This window comes from Strix aluco, chromosome 3 (genome assembly GCF_031877795.1).
Source record: "Strix aluco isolate bStrAlu1 chromosome 3, bStrAlu1.hap1, whole genome shotgun sequence".
Taxonomy (NCBI): Eukaryota; Metazoa; Chordata; class Aves; order Strigiformes; family Strigidae; genus Strix; species Strix aluco.
In genome coordinates this window covers 38,243,498-38,262,346 of record NC_133933.1, presented here as the reverse complement: position 1 = coordinate 38,262,346, position 18,849 = coordinate 38,243,498, and the positions used below count along the sequence as shown (strand labels likewise).

Below are 18,849 nucleotides of genomic sequence, written 5' to 3'. Positions count from 1 at the left end.
GAATTGTTAATTGCTGATGCACTTTGCAAGCTTCAGTGAGAAAGAGAAATTTTAAAATGAGTTCTCATTTGGTGCCTCTCTGACTGGATAACCTTTAAATCAACACTACTAGAATAAAACCAGTTTCCTATGAAACGTTTCTAGATGACAGTTACACTAGGCATATTTTCCAGACAGCGATGTTCTCTAGTTTTGGGTGAGCCTTTCAGTAAATTTAGTGTCTTATGACAGATAATGATTGCATTTAAATCATATATTTATTTCATATTAGGTTTAGTAGGCAGTTATATTATCAGGAATTACAGGAATCATATTCTTCAAGTTACATTCAATTACAGCATTTCTGCTGGAAGTGAAAGCAGTCCGAAATCAATTGCCTCTGATCCTTGATCTGAAAATTGTCAGTTCAGGGATGTGATAAGCAAGTGGTTACCACAAACTTGCTTTAAAACTAGGGGCAGCAAATTGGTGAGTGAGTTATATAATACAGAGTTCTGGAAATGTATTTTAGAAAAAGGCAGGTCAATTATTTGCAAATTACACTATAAATTTATGGGCCTTGCCTTAATTACTTGACTAAATGTATATTGCTACTAAATAAAGTTGTGTACGTTTTTAAAAGATACCAACCTGTAAACTTCTAAGCCATAGAAATTATTTGCACAGAAAGCATAGCTTAATTTTATGGGAGAGTCTTAGTATTTTACAGCAAAAAGTAGTTCTGGTATCAATTGCTGTGTAAAGTCAACACATAGAAGTCTCCAGTGGTCTTTAATATTGTTAGAATTGCATAAGATGTATGAGGGTACTCTAGATGATCAGTAAAGGAATTTCACATCCATCATGTTAAATCCAGTCCCAGTCAGCAATTAAAGAAAAATTAGTACAGTGTGAAAGCTCTTCAGCAGCTTTTGTGTAGAATGGTTTGCTATTTGTAGGCCACATCCTAATGGACACATCTGTACCTCAGGCTCCACCTATCCACAACTCTTGGCAATCAGTGGTCTGGGCCCTGGAAAACAAGCCTTTCTTTAGCTTCCAGTAGCAGTACCTTGGAGAGGTGTTGCAGATTCGTGTGCTTCTCAGATAGGAATCTCAAGGTTTTCATGTTCTTTGGACAGAGTAGATGCTTAATAGGGTGTGAAGATGCCGAAACCTTCCAGTTCAATCAGACTGTATTAAAAAATAACTGCTCAGTTGTGGTGCAATCTGATCAAACAGTTGTTAGCAGTACTTCTTGCCTGTGTGGACAGAAAAGATTTTCTCGGAGTTTTACTGGCCTGGGTTGTGTTGTAACAAGTTATAATTTCCCAGAATGTGGACAGGCTTGAACAGTTATGTATTCAGTGCTGCTCTTGATAGAGGCTCTGCAGTAGCTACTAACCTCAGGCATTGGGTGAAGGCAAACGGTGGTGTTTTGCAATTTTTATTTGTGAGATGTTGGCAAGTATTGATGTTTGTCTGTTTCTTGACTTGAAGGGATGCACATTCACAAGTGGCCTCTGCAGTGGTAAGACTTCAAGTCAGAAAGTGAGAGTCTAACTTTGCTAGATAGCCAGAGTGCTGCCTCGCTGTGCTGAACGCGTGGAATAAGGGCATAGCATGTTGGTGGAGCCCGCCACAGACTGCTCCTTTATAAGGGCATAACTTCTCTTCCTAATTAGTTAGGAACTTTATGAGGATATAACTTTATCCACATAGATCATTGTCCACTGCTCATTGTGATTGAGATCTAACTACTAAAGCTTGTCTCTAGAAAGGGGACACGATTTTAGTCTGCAGTATGCTATGTGCTGGGTGTCTCGGAGATGGTGCTGAACAGGACTTTAATGCAAACTGGATAAACGCCATCTTAAATTTTTACTAGAAGTTGGTGAAATGCCTCATCAAGATGTGATCAAAATGGGTAAGATTGTCTTGATAAAATGGTTTCTAGTTCTAATAAGTTTATAGCAAGCTGCTTGCTACAGCTTAGTAACACAGAAAATCAACATGTCTGAATAGTGGATAACTCAATTTGTCCCCAACTACTTTGTGGCTTGTTTCTTGTAAGGTTAATGCATAAACCCACTTAAGATTCTGCATTCTTTGCTTAGATTGGAGGAGGGTCAGGAAGAACAGAAAATAAAGAAAAGTGACCATAGTAGTACAAGATGTGTATGTTGCTTGGATGACAAATTCATTCATATAGGAAAATAAAAGAAAGGTAAATGAGAAGCAGAACTGTGAAAAACTATAAAATAGGGAAGTAAAGCAACAAACTATTTGAGTAACCTTAAGATTATTTGCCTAGAGGGGAAAAAAAACATGTAAGTGAATGTTTAACTACATTGAAAACAAACAAAAAAATAGGGGCAATGGGACAGGCAATTATAAATGCCTATTGATTGCCTATATATTGCCTATAGATGAAAGGAATCATTGACAGAAACAGAGGTACTCTGATTAATAAAATAAGAGAAAAAACTTAAGACAGCTCATCAAAAAACATGTCCAAAAAAAATGCATGTGGAGTCTTCAGATTAATTTCTGTACAGGTATCAGTGCACCACATTCCTTTTTAGGTGAACAGTGATCATGAGGGAAGTTTCTCATGGGAACAAAATTACAAATTTGAGAAGTTATTCTCAAAAAGTAGCTCAAAGGAAAGCTCACCTTAAGGTGATGAGGGAATAAACTCATGAGGAACACGTTTATCTTGCACTAGGATGACGTTAAAAACAAACTGGCACTATATCTGTTACAAAATATCATACATCCTAAGCTATCCCCTAACTTAAGTCTGGTGCGTTCTAAAGATAATTTGGTGCTTGCAAAATTATAAAAATATATAATATTAACGATGCAAGGGACTTTAAAACATTAATGAGTAAATACAGATTAAAAGAGATCCAACCATCATGAGAAAGCATTATAAACAAGTTATAAAAATCTGTAATCTTGGCAGGGACAGGACCAAAACTTTTTAAAAAATATTTGGCAAACATACCTTCTAAACCATTTCAGAAACTTGTCTCATATTATGTATAGATATGCATGTGTATATATACACCCAATCACATAAGCACAGCTAGTAAGTATAAAAAAGAGGGTTCTCGTATGTTACTATGCTTATTTTTCTACATCCCTGTTTTTAATTTAGTTCTGTATAAATCTGTAATAACCTGGTGGAATTCTTTGGATTATTTAAAAGTGTCTGTTGCTTTATTTCCATTTTGGTCTTCCACTAAGCAGAGGGCTAAAAGGAAGAAGAGAACACTCATATGAAGCACCAAGCATTTCTGTCAGCCATCGGAAACAAAATGTGTCCACACAGAAGAGACACTACTTTTTTTTACAGCTAGTGTGGCAGCAAGTCTTACTGTGATTCGGTAGTAAAACAGGTGGAAGAAAAACAGCTGCAGATTCTTAACTTGTGTAACAGAGCTGCTTGTTCATAAACACAGGAGATGAGGCACTTGTTTGGATTGTGCCAGAACAGATTTGGAATGATTTGATTTACTCAGTTAATTTATAAATTATCTTCAAAAGGACAGGAAGAAAGAAAAAAATTTGAATAGATAAGCAAAAAAACTCCACAAACTGACAACTTATTCATCTTTGTACAAAAGTAGTCTGACATGTACTGAAACTAATGTTTCTCTTAAAACTCAGTCAAATATTAAATCATGGTTCCATTTCCATGGAACCTTTTTCTGTGGACAAAAATTTGTAATGGCACTGGTAAATTCACTTTTGAGATGGATAAGGTTTACCTGGTACAAACCAAAATGGCTTCAGGACATGATTATGAATTGCTATAACAGATGTCCTTTGATTAAAATTAAATATGCACACTGCTTCTGGAGATTGAGTCAACCAGTTCAATAAGAAGCATTAAAGGAAGAATAAATCTTATTAGTAAGTGGTTACATACTATAGTTCTGGCAAGTCTTTCTGCCAGTCCTCAAGATGTACCATATTCAGCTGTCTTCTGTTGACTGTTCTCCTAGGATAGTTGCTCTCGGAACACCACTTTTGCATCAGCCATTCCAGTACTGCCTAGCATCTTAGCTTACATTGCTGCAAGTATTTAAAAAAAAAAGAAGAAAAACTATTGAAGTTTGAATTCAAACTCAGAGGGGTTTTTTGTTGTTTTATTTTACAAGGATGTTATCTCAACACTATAATTTAATCGATAGAGAATAGGAGCCATTAACTAATGTTGGTCCCTGAGTAATATGTATTCTGAAAATACTAGAAAATAAACAGTTAAAAGCAGTTGACTAATTGCTGTATCATGGGTTCCAAGGATAGGACCCAGAAAAACACTTTAGTGTCTAGGTTTAGAAAAGCTGTCCACAGCTTTAAAAGTCTAAATGGAGTTCATGGTCTGCTTATAATTAGGAATCATGAAATACAGTTTGAAAAGGCTCTACTGTATTCCCCCAGTTTGTTCAACTAACATGGGTTTCTTACAGCATGTGTTGATTTTGATTTATTCCACAACACTACCAAAAGTTCTGCAACAGGCAACTCTCCTGATTTAGTACCAAGCCTGTTGGTTACCTTCCTGTAGGCCCAATCAATACATGTAATTGAAATGTGTCAGTTGGTCTCCTTGAGTTCTCCTTATATAAAACAAGTTAGCATGTTCCTCTTAAAAATAAAACAAATCAAAGTTTTTATTTTGACAATACTGATGTGGTAAGTCCTTCACTATATAACCTTCAGATTGTTTTTGCATGGAAGCTACAGTATGAATTTTAAAAATAAGCATTTTGTTGTTTGCCATACTAGGTCTCTTCTTCTATACATACTGTGCTTACAGAAGAAAGAAGCAGATGCATAAAGTAAAAGATTATGCAATTTTTAATTGTCTTGTGTGCACAAGAGACACATGGCCTAGTGAACTTGAACATAAAAATCTAGTTGAGACCACCTTATTTCTAATTCCATCTCTTTGGGTATCTTTAGGGAAGTAAATTGCTGTCTTTGAGTCATTTTTTTTCTTGGCAGAAAAATGAAGATTATAGCCACGTACCTACTAGATGTTAAAGGAAACATTTTTGAAGGTTAAAGTGCTCTACCTTTTCTAATAAAAATTCTTTCTTTATAGTGCTCTTATTTATGCAGAGTCTCAGAGGCACATGCTATAGCTTTGCCAGGACTGTGCACTTGAAAGCTTCTGCAGGTTGGCAGAAGGCTGCAGCAGCCTGTTCTCAAAAGGAAAGATACTGCCTAGAAAGCATTTCCCCTCAAAGTGAATCAACCATATTTGTCCATATGTTAACAAATAGCTACACACATAAGTACGGACTGTACTAATGTGCTTGATATTTGAAGTAAACACAAAAATATGCCATAATAATCTGACAAATCCAGAAGGAACATTACCAGCCAGTTCAACTGACCATGAAGTAAGACTTGGGTAGGGAGGGATGATGCCCAGTGAATTTTGTTGGTGAAAGTCTAAATTTTTCATAGGAAGAAGTGGGGGAAAGAACATCACACCGATTGCTGCATCAGAACTGGGAGGAGAAAAAGGATATTGAAAGGAATTGTCAAAACTTGCCTTGAAAAGTCAGGATTCTTTCCAGGAACTAGAGATGTTTGGGTTTTTTTTCCTCCTACAAACTAAATATTACCTAAGGGAAAATACCACCTGTGGTCTTAAATTCCATATCTAAGGTACAAGAAAGTGTTAAAGCTAGGTACTGGGACTTGAGACTACCTCGTTCTCTGCTGGAGTTCTCTGCTAAGTTGCTGTGGGCTTCTAAGGAAATGGCATAAAGATCAGTGTGCATCAGTTTTCACAAAAGTAAAAAGAGTAGTATTAGTCTGTGTCAGGGGGTTCTGATATTAAGTATTTCTGACCTTGGAGGAGGTTTTCAAGAGCTGAAAAACTGTATTTATGGATATTCTAATCACTAAGGTATAGTACTTTCTTCAGTAAGTTTTTAAAAGTAATACATTTATTAACTGCATCTTTTACATGTATTGAAATGAAAATGTTTACCTACAGAGGTGTTCACAGCCATTAAATGTTCCTGAGTTTCTGAAAGTTGCTCCAATATGTGCATAAGTGGTGCACAGGGCCCTCCTGCCATATTCTGAACAAGCAGGAGCAGGGAATGTTGTGTAAGTCTTTGTACTCAAAAAAAAAAAAAGGGGGGGGGGGGACGGGGGAAGGCTGGAAGTGTACATCATGCTAAGCATTTGTTTTCCTTTATGGTATCAAGAGAGCTTCTGAATGGAGCTCTGTTTCCCTTTGGTTAGAAGAATAATTACTCCTGACATAGATTGCAAGAGGCTAGAGGAATAGAAGACTTGCATGGAGCAGAATGTAAGAGACCCTGGACGTAAGGTGTAAATAGGGGATAAAGACATAAAATAAATTCTACTTAGGTTTAAAAGAAATAGAGCTGCTTCTTTCCAGTGACTTGGCCAGCAAGCCTAGCTGTTGTCAGACTTTGGATCAATATGGTTCAACCTCTAGAAAGCTATTTAAACCCAAAGCATAAATAAGATAATTCAGGAAACATACTGAAAGTCAAACCCAGAATCACATTCAGCATGTGATGATTTGAAGTCAAAATACATGCAGGGTCCAGGAGAACAGTCAGAATTAATACAACACATACAGTATGTTAGTACAGACCCTTTCATTATTCATTTCAGTTCTTTATTAGTAGCCTTCCCTTTCCTGCATTTTCATTGGGCTAAACAAAATGATACACATACATTATTGAATCACTCGGTATTGCTTGCTTTTTTAATTAAATTACTGGGTACACTGGCTTTTAATTAAATCCTCAGCTTCTGGGAGAAGTGTATTAGCTCAGGTAGGCTTGGTGTAGAGAGAATTGTAAAAGTATTAATACTCATACAGCTCTTTTGGAAACGTCAAACACTCTGCACAAGGCCCTGCATTGATGCTAGGATGGCTCCGTCATCCACCTGCTCTTTCTCAGGAGACTTTTTTTTTTAAGATTTCACACTACTCTCAAATCTAAATGTTCTGGGTAGGAAACAAATACTTCTTTATATGCTAGTATGGCCTATGGAAAATCTAATTTCATAAGAGTACTACAATAGTTTTGTATGGTCTCTACTCTTGGGACACTAGGATGCCTTTTTGGCATAATTCTGCTTTCTTACTGCATATCCTGTTCTTTGGATTCATTCTCCCACATCCTACAGGATATAACCTTGTGAAACTAGGAATGATGTGGGAGGTACAGTGTTGTTTCAGGGTGTTCTTGGCCCTGCAAACATGGCAGTGAATGTTCCTTTCACAAGTGTAGCGGTGATATGAATTATTCCTGAATATATCACTGCAAGATGACATGATTATTCAAAAAAGCAAACTCTCTTCACCTACCTGATGTCTAAACTTTTAATTTTGAACCTAGCTTTTCTTCTCCCTCAAGTTAGTCATACATTGGTGTTCACTGTCTGGCCATGCTGTTGATGCTGCAAGTTGTTGGGAGCTAAATGGTTTCTTCGATAATTCTCTTGTTAAAGTAAACTTTAAGCATTTTTTTTTTTGCCTTTATGCGTCAACAATTGTGCAAGTCTTATGGAGAAAAATGTTTCATTCAGTTATATTGAGAAAGTATATGACAAATTAAAATGCTAATTTCTGTGAAGTTGCATCTTATCACTATAGATGAACTGGGATCATACCCCAGTTCTGTAGATGTTTCACAACAGTGGTAACCCACCATTTGTGCTAGCTGGTAAGTCTGCTAGCTGGTGGGTCAACTACTGCATGTTCCTGGCTGCTGTGGATTGCAACTCAGACAAAAAATGGAGGACAGTATATAAGGTTGGAAGGGGAACCTACAGGTGACGTGTAGGTCAGTGACTTCTGAGGTGTAAAGCCATTCAGAAGTGAGTATTGATTGCATGCTGTATCTGTGGGAGTAATCATGTACCTAAGTTGCTCCGTTACTGTCTCCAATAGATGTTGGCCATAACTTGTTACTCTGTAGGGGAGTGAAGAAGTTGTGATGTAGAAGTAGTTACTCTTATGTGTATGTGTTCTGCTGAGCAAGAAAAATATTTGGTCCAAACTAAAAGATTTAACCACCGTTCATTTGCGGTACATGGCGGAACTGAGATATGATCCTGACTGAGACCTGCAGTATTAGTAAGACCTGACCCACAGCAAACTTTTTTTAATTGCAGTTTACTATTACAAAACAGGTGTGCTGTATTTATCACTTTGATTCATTGAGGATTCTTTGAAATTCAGAAATGATTTTCTGAAAACCTCAGGTCTGTTCCTGAAGATGCTCCCTACTTCTATGGAGTTGGTATCCACTAGAGCAAAAGCAGGGTTTGAATCTAGGAGAGTGTCCCATATCTTAATTTTTCCCCACTCCAAATACACTCTCTTCAAAGAAACAAGAGAAAATGGGTTCTTTTGAGTTCCTCTTAGTTCCAAAATCAAGGAGTAGAATAGTGTCTTACATAGATCCTCCTTAAGAATTGTTGATTCAGAAAAAAACTCCTAAAAAATCAGCATGTGTGTTGTCCTCAAGTGATATAAATTCTTTGTTCAAAATGTGTCACATTTAATGTAGGAAAAAATAGTTTGACAGCTTTCTGTGCGAGTGGTAAGATAAATAGGAAAGTGAATTTGAAATTAGCACAAATTGGGATAAAACGTAGTTTGTTTGCAGAGTCTGCACAGCACAAAACTGCATCTCTTGCATGCTCCCTAAAGCCACTTCCCAGACTTACAATCTTCAGGAAAATAGAAAGAAGACACTTTGAAGCACAGGTTATACGTGACTAAACTTGGAAATACAAAGTCTTTGCCTTGCACTCTGAAGAATTCTTGCAGAATATTTAACCATACCTGTCCAGTGGCTGTTACAGGATTAAGATGACATCATCTTTCTTTTGTATACAATATATTCTATTCATTTCCTGGGCAGTTTTTTTCACTAATAGCTTTTTTGTCTCTAATGCATGCTTATACATATTGCTTTACCCTCTTTGTGGTAGACAGCAAAATAGAGCAAGAAAGGAAAAACAAATCTTTGTTCCCTTCTTTTCTCCTAAGCATAAACCCCCAAAAAAATGAATCTAAAGCATCTTGTAAGCATCCTGAGTCTGGGACATAAAATTTTATGTAGCATCACAGATGTCACAGAGCTGTGTGCTTTTAGCATGAAACCTGAGATGATGACTGACTTAAGAGCAGAAGGGAAGTCCCAAGTGCATGTCCAGTCCCAATCCAGACTGGATTGGCAGATTAAAAGAAATGTTCTAAGGTGTCTTATACCACCTCTTTTTCTCTTTTTGATTCAGTTATTGATCGTTTTGGTAGTCATGAGTAAGTATAGATGATCTATATAAAGAAGAAAATATTGAAAGACAAGTTGCAGTGACCATAGCAAACGATTAGAAAAATAAGTAAATATGTTGTGTACACTTCTTCCTACTGTGTGTTTTGTGAATCTTTTGCAGCTGTGCTGTTTGTGAAGGAACGTGGAACTGAAATGCCTCGAGAGGGCAATTTTTAAGATACTGTGCATTAATATTTAGAGACTTCTAACTTGGAGCACTTAGAGGTTAACATTCCCCATCCACTCTTCTTGGAGTGGAAATGGTACAAAGGACTGCCTCAAGCTATGTTTTGCGGAGTTTTAATAAATACATCTATTTGGTTAAAAAGCTTCACCATAATGTGGCTTACTCTCCTTTCGATTTAGGAGTGAATAACCAGATTTCTAGCCAAGTTATTCTGAACTACTTAGCACTTAATCAAGGTCCATGACTTCTTGCAAAGCTGGGAAAGGGAAACATGAGAATAGTTTAGCTCACTTCTTTCCAAAAGCTTATTTAGCTTGTTGGGATTTGGTTTGGTTTTATAGAAAATATCAGTAAAACTGAATGTTCCTTCTTGAGTTGTGTAATGAAAGCTGACAATGCCAATATGGAGTATTCCCCACAGAGGAGAGAGAAGAAATAGAGTATATACAAGAACGGAGCTGTCCAGAAGGAGAACAATGCAAGATATCAGCAGACTAGAATATTTTTATACTGCTAAATAGCAGTGCATATAAGCTGCATTGGAAGTTTTGCACATTTTTACATTCTTCCATAGCTGGATGTTCTTTTTGAACAATCTCCAAAATACTAGGGGAGCAAGCTGGTTTATATTGAAATCCAAAGAGCCAAGTGTTTTCTGAGGTCCTCGATGTACAAGTCTGTAGGATCTTGCTATCTTCTTATTTCATGTCTTGAAAAAATACTCCTCTCCCACACTTTTTTTTAATAGCTCTATTGTTAGTATCATTTGCAACACATTAAGTCATCTTTTCAGTTGGAAGGGATGGGGGAGATGCATAAATACCGTTTTGGGGATTACTAGACACTTGGTGAATGATGTCCAGTTATTCTGAACAGTGCTGCAGCAGCACGTATCACTACATGAGCTCGTCTTCCCTGCTGGTTAGTCTGCCTGGTTTTGCTGTGTTGTATGATATCCTGTAGGTATGTTCACCATTTAAAGATATGTTAAAAGCTGTTCTTGCACAGAAATCTGCATATAGACTCACACATACCTTGTTAGATAATACACCTTTGGTAGAGAATTTTTCAGCACCTTAATTTCTTAAGGTTACAAGGTATTTTTAGGTCTGTTTGAACCTCTGTTGATTAGAATTTCAAATTAGCAAGAAAGGTAAAATTTCTTGTGAAGCATGTGAAGAAGCCAAAGCACACAGCCCAGAATTCTGCACAGGAGTAAGGCCATGCTATTATTAATACTGCTTTTGAAGTGACTTTGTATAGGGGATCTAGACAAACACAAGTTGTTTATTAAATAAAATTTGGAAATGGCGTAAGCTGCAAATTCTGTCAGTTTTGAACTTCTGCCTTTTGATTTGGGAATGAAAATGACAAATAGCAGTACTAGTGGGTAGGTAAGATGATTTTAAAGTGTTAGAAGCTCTGATTTTGTATGATAATGTTGACTTCACTTTCTTTTACCTACCAGTGGGAGCTTCTTTGAATGAATTAGAAGGGGTCACTGTAGTATATAAGCCTAAACTTCCAGAGCACTTACTGCATACAATGAAAACATAAATGTCTAGCTTGAACAATTGAGATGATTGATGGTACTTGGTAATGAAGGGCTTTGTCTTTTCACGTTAGCAATGATATTTGAATGGCTTAGCTTTTAGAAACACAAACATGTACCTCTACATAATCAAGGTTCAATTTTCTTCAGTAGATGGAACTGCCATATTTGCCATACAGTGAATGTGTCATATGGTTAAGTCCAAATATGCTCTCTATTCTTAAAAGACAAAAGTATTGAATATATTGAATATCAGGGTAATTGTGGCAGCATGCAACTACTTTTTAGGTAATATACTTCAAGATGTTTCAAATAGGATTAATTTTAAATGTTTTCAAGTCACTCTGTAACTGTGTAAGCTGCATAAATATTTAATAAGCTTGTTTGGCACTTCCTCCACTTTTCAGAACATGCTCGCAAACAAATCTGTCTCTTTTTTAGCAGTTTTCTGAATGTCTTACCAAGAAGATCAGTACCAGAATCTCAGGGTGGGAGAAAAAGGACTTTCCTTTCTATCACAGTGCTAGTCACATAACAGGGATCATTATATTTATTCTGTATCTTATGTAACTGTGTGATGTTCTCCAGCAGTATGTTAGAAGAGTCTGGAACTCCATGCCTGGCCAAGGACATCCACACTAGAGTAGTCCCACCAGTGTGCTGTGCTTTCCATTGGTATTTTGCAGTAATGCAGTTATTGGACGTTTGTGCCACGTTCCAGAAAGTCTGACTGATTTCTGTCGAGTTCACAAAGAGAAAAAAAGAAACTTAGTAAAATCAGGGACCTTCCAAGATTACAATTTGGCTTTTGTGTTGTGGATTACTATGCCATTTAGTTAAATTGTTTCTGATGCTTCCCATAGAATTTTATTGGTATTTTAGCAGCTTACTGTTTTCAGAATTTGAAGAGGAAGTTAAGAATTAATTTTATGTTTTAGTTGAAATATTTGCTTATTGTCATTCCATACACCCATCTAGCCAGTGCTCTTGAATGTAACAATGAGGAAAATGGAGTCATTTTTCATCATCGCCCACACAGAGCGAACTGCAGGTCTGTGGTATTCTCTGGTCTTGAATATGGAAGATTATTTTGTTTTCTGCCCTCTCCAATTGCCTTTTCCCAGCAGATTCCTCAGGAATGATGAAAGCAACTTCACAGTTGCTTGTGTGCAATTTTAGATGTCCTTTGAATGATGTTTTCTTGCATGTCCTATGCAAGACTCATCGGTATGAGTACAAGTAAAGCAGATGGTACACTGCTTTACAGATTTAGCCATTTATACTCTGGTGATGAAATGGAACCGATGGAAATGTTTAATGATATATTGTGAAGTAGTTTCTGGGGTGCTTAGAGGAGCTCAGAGGTTTTGAGGCACTACATAACATTTTTCCAAGATGTTTGTGTTAGAGGCCTGAGGAGTAGGTGATTCATAGTTTACTTCTAACATCAGAAAACAACAATTGCAATGCTGTGAGATGCACTATTACATTTACTAGACTGACATCTTCTATGCGTGAAGTGAAAGGCTGGCATATTTTTGGTTGATGGCTAGGGTAAATTAACTTTAGTTGGCAGATGGATTCCCTTTTCCAATGCTCTTTTCCCTAGCACAAAGTTATTTATTTTGTCTTTTAGTTATAATGTGCTAAAAGAAGCATTTCTGCAGTAAAATCCTTTAGAGGAGACAACGTGTATTTGATATCTTCCCATAATGAACTTAACAGTAAATACACCACAAGAGTTCATTTATCTAACTTGCTTTATAACCATAAAAGTAGAGTTCTCAGGAGAAAAGGTTTCACCTCTAGATATGGATTGGTTTTAAGGATCAAAATAGAAGTACATCTATTGGCCTTCTGCCCCAGTGCACATAAGTTAATAATGGAACTTTTGTAAAAACTGATGGTCTTGATACGACATCAAGCACTTGTGCACACGCAGAACACAAAATGTCCACTCTGATTTCCAGACTCGTGAAGCAAGAAGTGAATATAGCAGTAATAATTTAATTGAATATATCCACTCTGAACTAATGAAAAAATGTTCAGAACTACTGTTACTCAGTTAACTACTATATAACAGTAATCATGTCCTTCATAGTTTAAATAAAACCTACAAAAATACAAGTTCCAATCTTTAATGTGACTTAGGCATGTGGAGCAATGGGACTAAAGATCTGAAATCTCTTTTGGAAATGAGACTTCCAGAAGATCCCCATTGCTAATTCAATAAGAACAGCCAATATATGCAAAACTATTTTAGTAATGTTCAAAATGTGCTTGGATATTCTTTCATTAGGTATTATCAGTTCTAATTAGCAGTACATATTTAAATAGATATATGTGAATAGCAGGTTTAGATCATTTAGTTGCTGAAATTAGAGTACTTTTTCCATAGTCTGGGAAAAGGAAAATCGCCTGCCATTCTTTGTGGATAGTTATTGAAATTCTGTTCAAAAATGCATGAGAAAACACTTGACAGAAAAAATAAAGAATATGTTTCATCTGGAATAAATATAGCATACAGTACAGATTTTCCTACGTGAAAACAGGTGCTCTAAAAAGAACTAAAAGGTGTTCAGAAAGGATATAAAGATATGGTAAAGCACAAAATAGATTGTATTGGGGGGGTGGCAAAGTAGAAAGGAACATCATGAAGTTATAGTGGTCTACAAAAGGCAGGAGGCTTTGTAGAAGGTGAGGAGATATGGCAATTGAAGGGTTATGTTCAAAATTGATAAATCACGTTGTACATGTATTTTCATATTAGATTTATAGAATTGTCAAAAGGCTCTTGCTGAAGCTGTGTAGGAGCTTGTATACATGTTCAAGGTCTCGTTTAGATAACATTAAACAGCATTTCTACATATACTTGTTAACTGTGTGGAGAAGATCTGTAAAACCATCAGGTTTTAAAACCAGTTTTTACCTACAAGCGACTGAAATGACTTCAGCCTAATCCGTATCTGCAGGGTTTCTTACATCTGCTTCTTACGCATCCATTGCAGGTAAGGTGATGAACTTGATTTTTGAGCTCATCTAGTCAGGTATTTATGCATTCTTGTGCCTGCAGTGGATGTTGGTTCAGTAATTTGAAGTCTTATTTCAAGAAATAAGGGAAGCCTTCAGTCCACGCTTTCTGTAAGAGAGAATTGAGTGAAATGCCTGTTCAGTATTGAAACTATAGTCCAAGGATGTTTTCGTTTTAACAATCAGACCTTGAATTTTTGGCATCTCCAGAAAGTATTTGTCACATTTGAGTGTGGTATGACCCAGATTGAGACTGAAGTAGAGGCAATGATCACAAGGGGCAAGATATATATGAATTCAATCTGCATCTTTCCATCTATATTTCTGAATCACATATACCAATACAAAAAACTTGTCTTTTTCACTTTGTTCCTAGAACTGGGTTTCAAAGCCAGCCACAGATAATAGACCCGTCTTTTCATAGCTGGTGCTATTGAAACAAAGAGCAAAGATAAATCAACTTTTCTTCATTTTTTTTTTTTAAAAATAATTCTATATGTGATACTTTGTCCCTTTCTGTTCTCTTAACAATCACACTAACATAAAGGTAGCCTGTTGTTCTCTTCTACAATTCATGTTTTATAGTCCAGGAGTTTGAAATACTTTACACACATATTTTTATATATATATATATATACACATACATACACGTGTGTGTGTATATACACACACAAATACACACTCTCTCAATCCTTCGCTCATTTTTATCTTTTCCCATCTCTCAGATATCATCATTTTATGGTTTTAGTACCTTTTGAGTATTGAAGGTGCAGCAGTAATGTAAAGCATTCAGTGAGAAGCAGTGATGCTCTTTGCACCATCAGGCAGGAAAAATATTGCAGCATAGCTGATATCATACTTCGTTTCATATACAGTGGACTACATGAACCCTGTAACTGTGTGACTCTTTTCCCTACTATATCATCTTAATACTACTTATCACTATGTAATACTCATTTTAGAGGTAGGAAATTTGAGGCAATTTCTTTACTGTTATAAACTGTTAGGGCCAAATAAGAAAAAAGCCAGTTTTCTTTGTAGACCAGAAAGAGGTAGCTACTGAAGGTGCCCTCCTCACCTGTAGGAAAAAATATTGACATATGTTTCTGAATCACATGCTCCCTGGGAAACTGAATAACATTGACTAGCTTTAGACAAAGAGACAAGAACCTACGTCTTTTCAGCTACAGAGCAAGATGATGTGGTGTGACATGTCCCTGTGTCAAATGCCTCTTCACCCCCTGTGGTTAGTGTCAGAACAGTTCATGAAGAGAAGCTTCTGAAAACTGGAATAGTAGTGGAGCCATGAACTCTCCTGCAGTCGCTGCCGGCTTGGGGTGCTGGCAGTAAGGAGGAAGCAAGGTGCTTAGATTTACCAGTTCTGACTTGAATGCCTGCTTGGGAGCTCAACCTGAAGTACCATAGGCATGAATTTCAGAAATGACAACCAGATCCACATAAGGTGGAAAAGATTTCAGTGAAGGTGATCAGCTTTTTTTTAAAAAACATTAGTTTTTACACTATGTGGGTATACCTAGTTTAGATGATTCTGGGGGCTTCCTCTATAAGATGAGAGGATGGCAAAAAAAACCCCCAAACCTGGTATCACTTGAGCTTTGATACTGTGTTGATAAATACTCAAGAAGATGCAGTAAATAATCAGATATTTATTAATGCCTTGTAAGGAAGATAAGTAAAAACTTAAAGCTGGTGTTCATTTTTGAGAACTGAGTAACCCCCCAGGAGGTGATCCTTCACTTCTGATTCAGGTAAGATTCTGCCACTTTGACCAAGTCCCTAACTGTATTTTTTTTTCTCCCTTTCCATGGTAGGTTATGTGTTCTGTATGTTACATCGCCTGCCTGAACAACATGACTGCACATTTGACCACATGGGACGTGGGCGTGAGGAAGCCATTATGAAAATGGTGAAACTGGATCGGAAAGTAGGGAGATCTTGCCAACGCATTGGCGAAGGATGTTCCTGAGTGCAAGACTGCAACCAAATGCTGTTCTCTTAGTTCACTAATGTTAGCCTTATTTAGGACAAAGTCAGCCAGACACCTTGTACTAGGCAAGTTTCAGACTACAGCCAATCAGTTTCCTTTCTTTAGCCAACCGTCCTGGTACTGTAGTTTAGGGGTTGATGGTGGTTGAAATTGATTTCTGGCTGGTTACTAAGGTGCCTGCTAGCCACCGTATAAAAATAAAACATGAAGAAATATTATTTTTGAGCATGGCTAGTGGATTTAAACAAAACAAGAAAAATCCAAAGGCTTCTGTTATTGCTGGAGTCACTCTAAAAGCCTTATGCTGGAAACATTCCAGCTGCAGAGTTAAAACAAATAGTTGTATAGAAGCTGGTGTAAAAGTTTGCTATGCACATGGCTTTCGGACAAACTGTTTAATGTGCAGCCTTTCACCTCTTCACTGCTAGTGAATCCTGAGGAGGTGAAATACTACTAAGAGCAGCAACTGCAGCTGCTTAAGCCCAGAAGACCTGACTGGTCACTCGTGCCTTCATCGCGTGTGGCTTTTGAGTTAGGCAGTGTCACCAGCATCAGGGATTCTGTTGGGGTAGGAACATCTTTCTGGTTCTTCCCAGGAAGCCAAAAAGAAAGGGGGACAGAGATTCTTATGAAAAATTTTTATATCTATCTTACTATAAAGAACCTATCAGGGTTTTTTTTTTTGTTTTGTTTTATTTTTTTGGTCTTTCTTCTCAGTTAAATTATGATCTCACTTCAAAGCCAAACTCCATCCCAGAGCAGTAAATGGTGCATACTTTCTACATGGCATCCACAGAGATTCTACAAGATGTGTGAACAGATTCCACATGCCTTGAGCAGTGCAGCCATTCCCACCGGCCGAAACCTGATTGGCTCTTGTTTGCCTTTTGCTAAGTGCAGGTATCTGATAATTGATCAAATAAGGCTAATTCACAGCACAGTAGCCGTGGCTGGATTCTACAGACTGACTTTCTGTAGCTAGACTTATATATTGGGGAAAAAAAGGACATTTTGTAGCAAACGGAATTCAGTAACAGTATTGGGGAACAACCAGTAAAACACCCTTTATCACATTGAGTTTGTGTTCCTCACTTCCAGACTGTCAGTGAGATAATCAAATGGGCTATATCAGCCCTCTTTCTATGCAGCTGAACGCTCTCATGAAAATCTCTGCCCGCATCTATTGCAAAGCAAGTATAGCAAGTGAATGTGAAAAGCATTACATGGAGCAGAATGTTTTGGATCTGTTTAGACCTATGGTTCTGTATTACAGTATGTCACGTTGAGCTGAGCTGAACTGAATTGCACCAGTCTCATCAGTTTGGAAACAAAAAAGCAAACGTAGTAATTGGCATGTCTCCTGCTGCACGTAGGGTTTATGCAGGTAAAAAAAGATTTGTACTGATGTGGCCCAGCTTAATCCTGAGTGAATTTAGCTTCTCAGTGTATTAGTAAGGTATTAACAATCAGGTAAATTTGTAAGAATACCAGAGGGGGGGAAAGATTTTGTCTCATCTTGAAATACTGGGCAGATATAAAACATCAGAGGGGTGAAGTAATGTGTCACTTGAAAAACCCCAGTGTTTTGGGAGTAAGCTTATATGAGTCATCTTCCATTCTACTTGTTACAGGTAACTAACTCCTTTTAGGCCAAAATACATTGTTACTTTGGTAGCCAGCTAGGAGCATTTAACAAGGAGACAACTAATTTAAAAAAATAAATATATATATGTCTCTACACAACACACACACTCAGCATCTGACTGTATTAGCATTAATTAACCATGAAGCAAATCGGAAGCGTCCCATCAGTATAAAATGCAAACTATCCAAAAGGCAAGATGTTTGTTTTTTTATTATTGTTATTATTCAAGAATATGAAACCAGCAGCAAAATCTTCTGTAATGTGCTGCATTTTCAGGAAACGGTCCTGGTGAGAGGGGCTGTCCAAGGGTATTATTTACACTTGCTGTGAGGGGTTTCAAAAAACATGGATTTTGGCGGCTGCTGTGATACGCACTTTCTTTTCCTACAAAATCCTATTATAGCATTTGATGGGCATTCTGATTGATACACAAGACTTTTCTGCATTAATACCGAAGATGCTATTTTGTTCCTCCTTAATATTCTCTTTAATCTCGTTACAAGTGCACAGATGGTTTCAAGGTGGCTCTTGAGAGAACACTACTTAAAGTTCATGTGAATTATGGACAATGTTCACTTTAAACAAAAAGTTGGGGAGGGGGTTGTTCCTTTGCAGTATCTGTTCTGTGAAGTTTGTTAAACGTAAAGAAAGCTTAAGTTCTTGTATCTTAAAAGAAGATCTTATTTAACCCTTTTGTGTTCTAGATTTACTTACACATGTAGCCTAGAGCTCAGTTTTAGTTTAACATTGTGAAAATATTAAAAGAATCTTGTAACTTTATTCTTTTTCCTCCTGCTAAAAAAAATTAAACCAATCAGATTAAAGTTTGAATTCCTTTCTGCCTATTCCAACAGGTCTTGCTATTTTGCACCATTTCTGCTGCAATTTCATGTAAGAAATATGAGTGGGGAAAATACAAACATTAGGTCAGTAAATTAAAGCTGAATTTTCAATTGGTGGAAGGTGGACAGTATTTTCTGCCAGTTTGGAAGGGGAGGATAATAATTCTGGGTTCAAGTTTAGTGATTTATTTTGTAAGCAAATCTGTCTAAAACTACTGTAGCCAATTTGGTCAATTTAACTTTG

The 18,849-nt window shown here is 36.9% G+C and overlaps 1 protein-coding gene across 2 annotated transcripts in view; it reads left to right on the top strand.

Annotated features, from left to right (window-relative positions):
- ZFAND3 (zinc finger AN1-type containing 3) overlaps positions 1–18,614 on the top strand; it is a 140,888-nt gene extending 122,274 nt beyond the window's left edge. For both annotated transcript variants that reach the window (XM_074818134.1, XM_074818136.1), the window contains one exon: positions 15,943–18,614. In XM_074818134.1, the coding sequence (XP_074674235.1) occupies positions 15,943–16,097 (155 nt within the window). In that variant the 3' untranslated portion in view covers positions 16,098–18,614. The remainder of the gene's footprint in view (positions 1–15,942) is intronic.
- Positions 18,615–18,849: the final 235 nt, after the last annotated feature.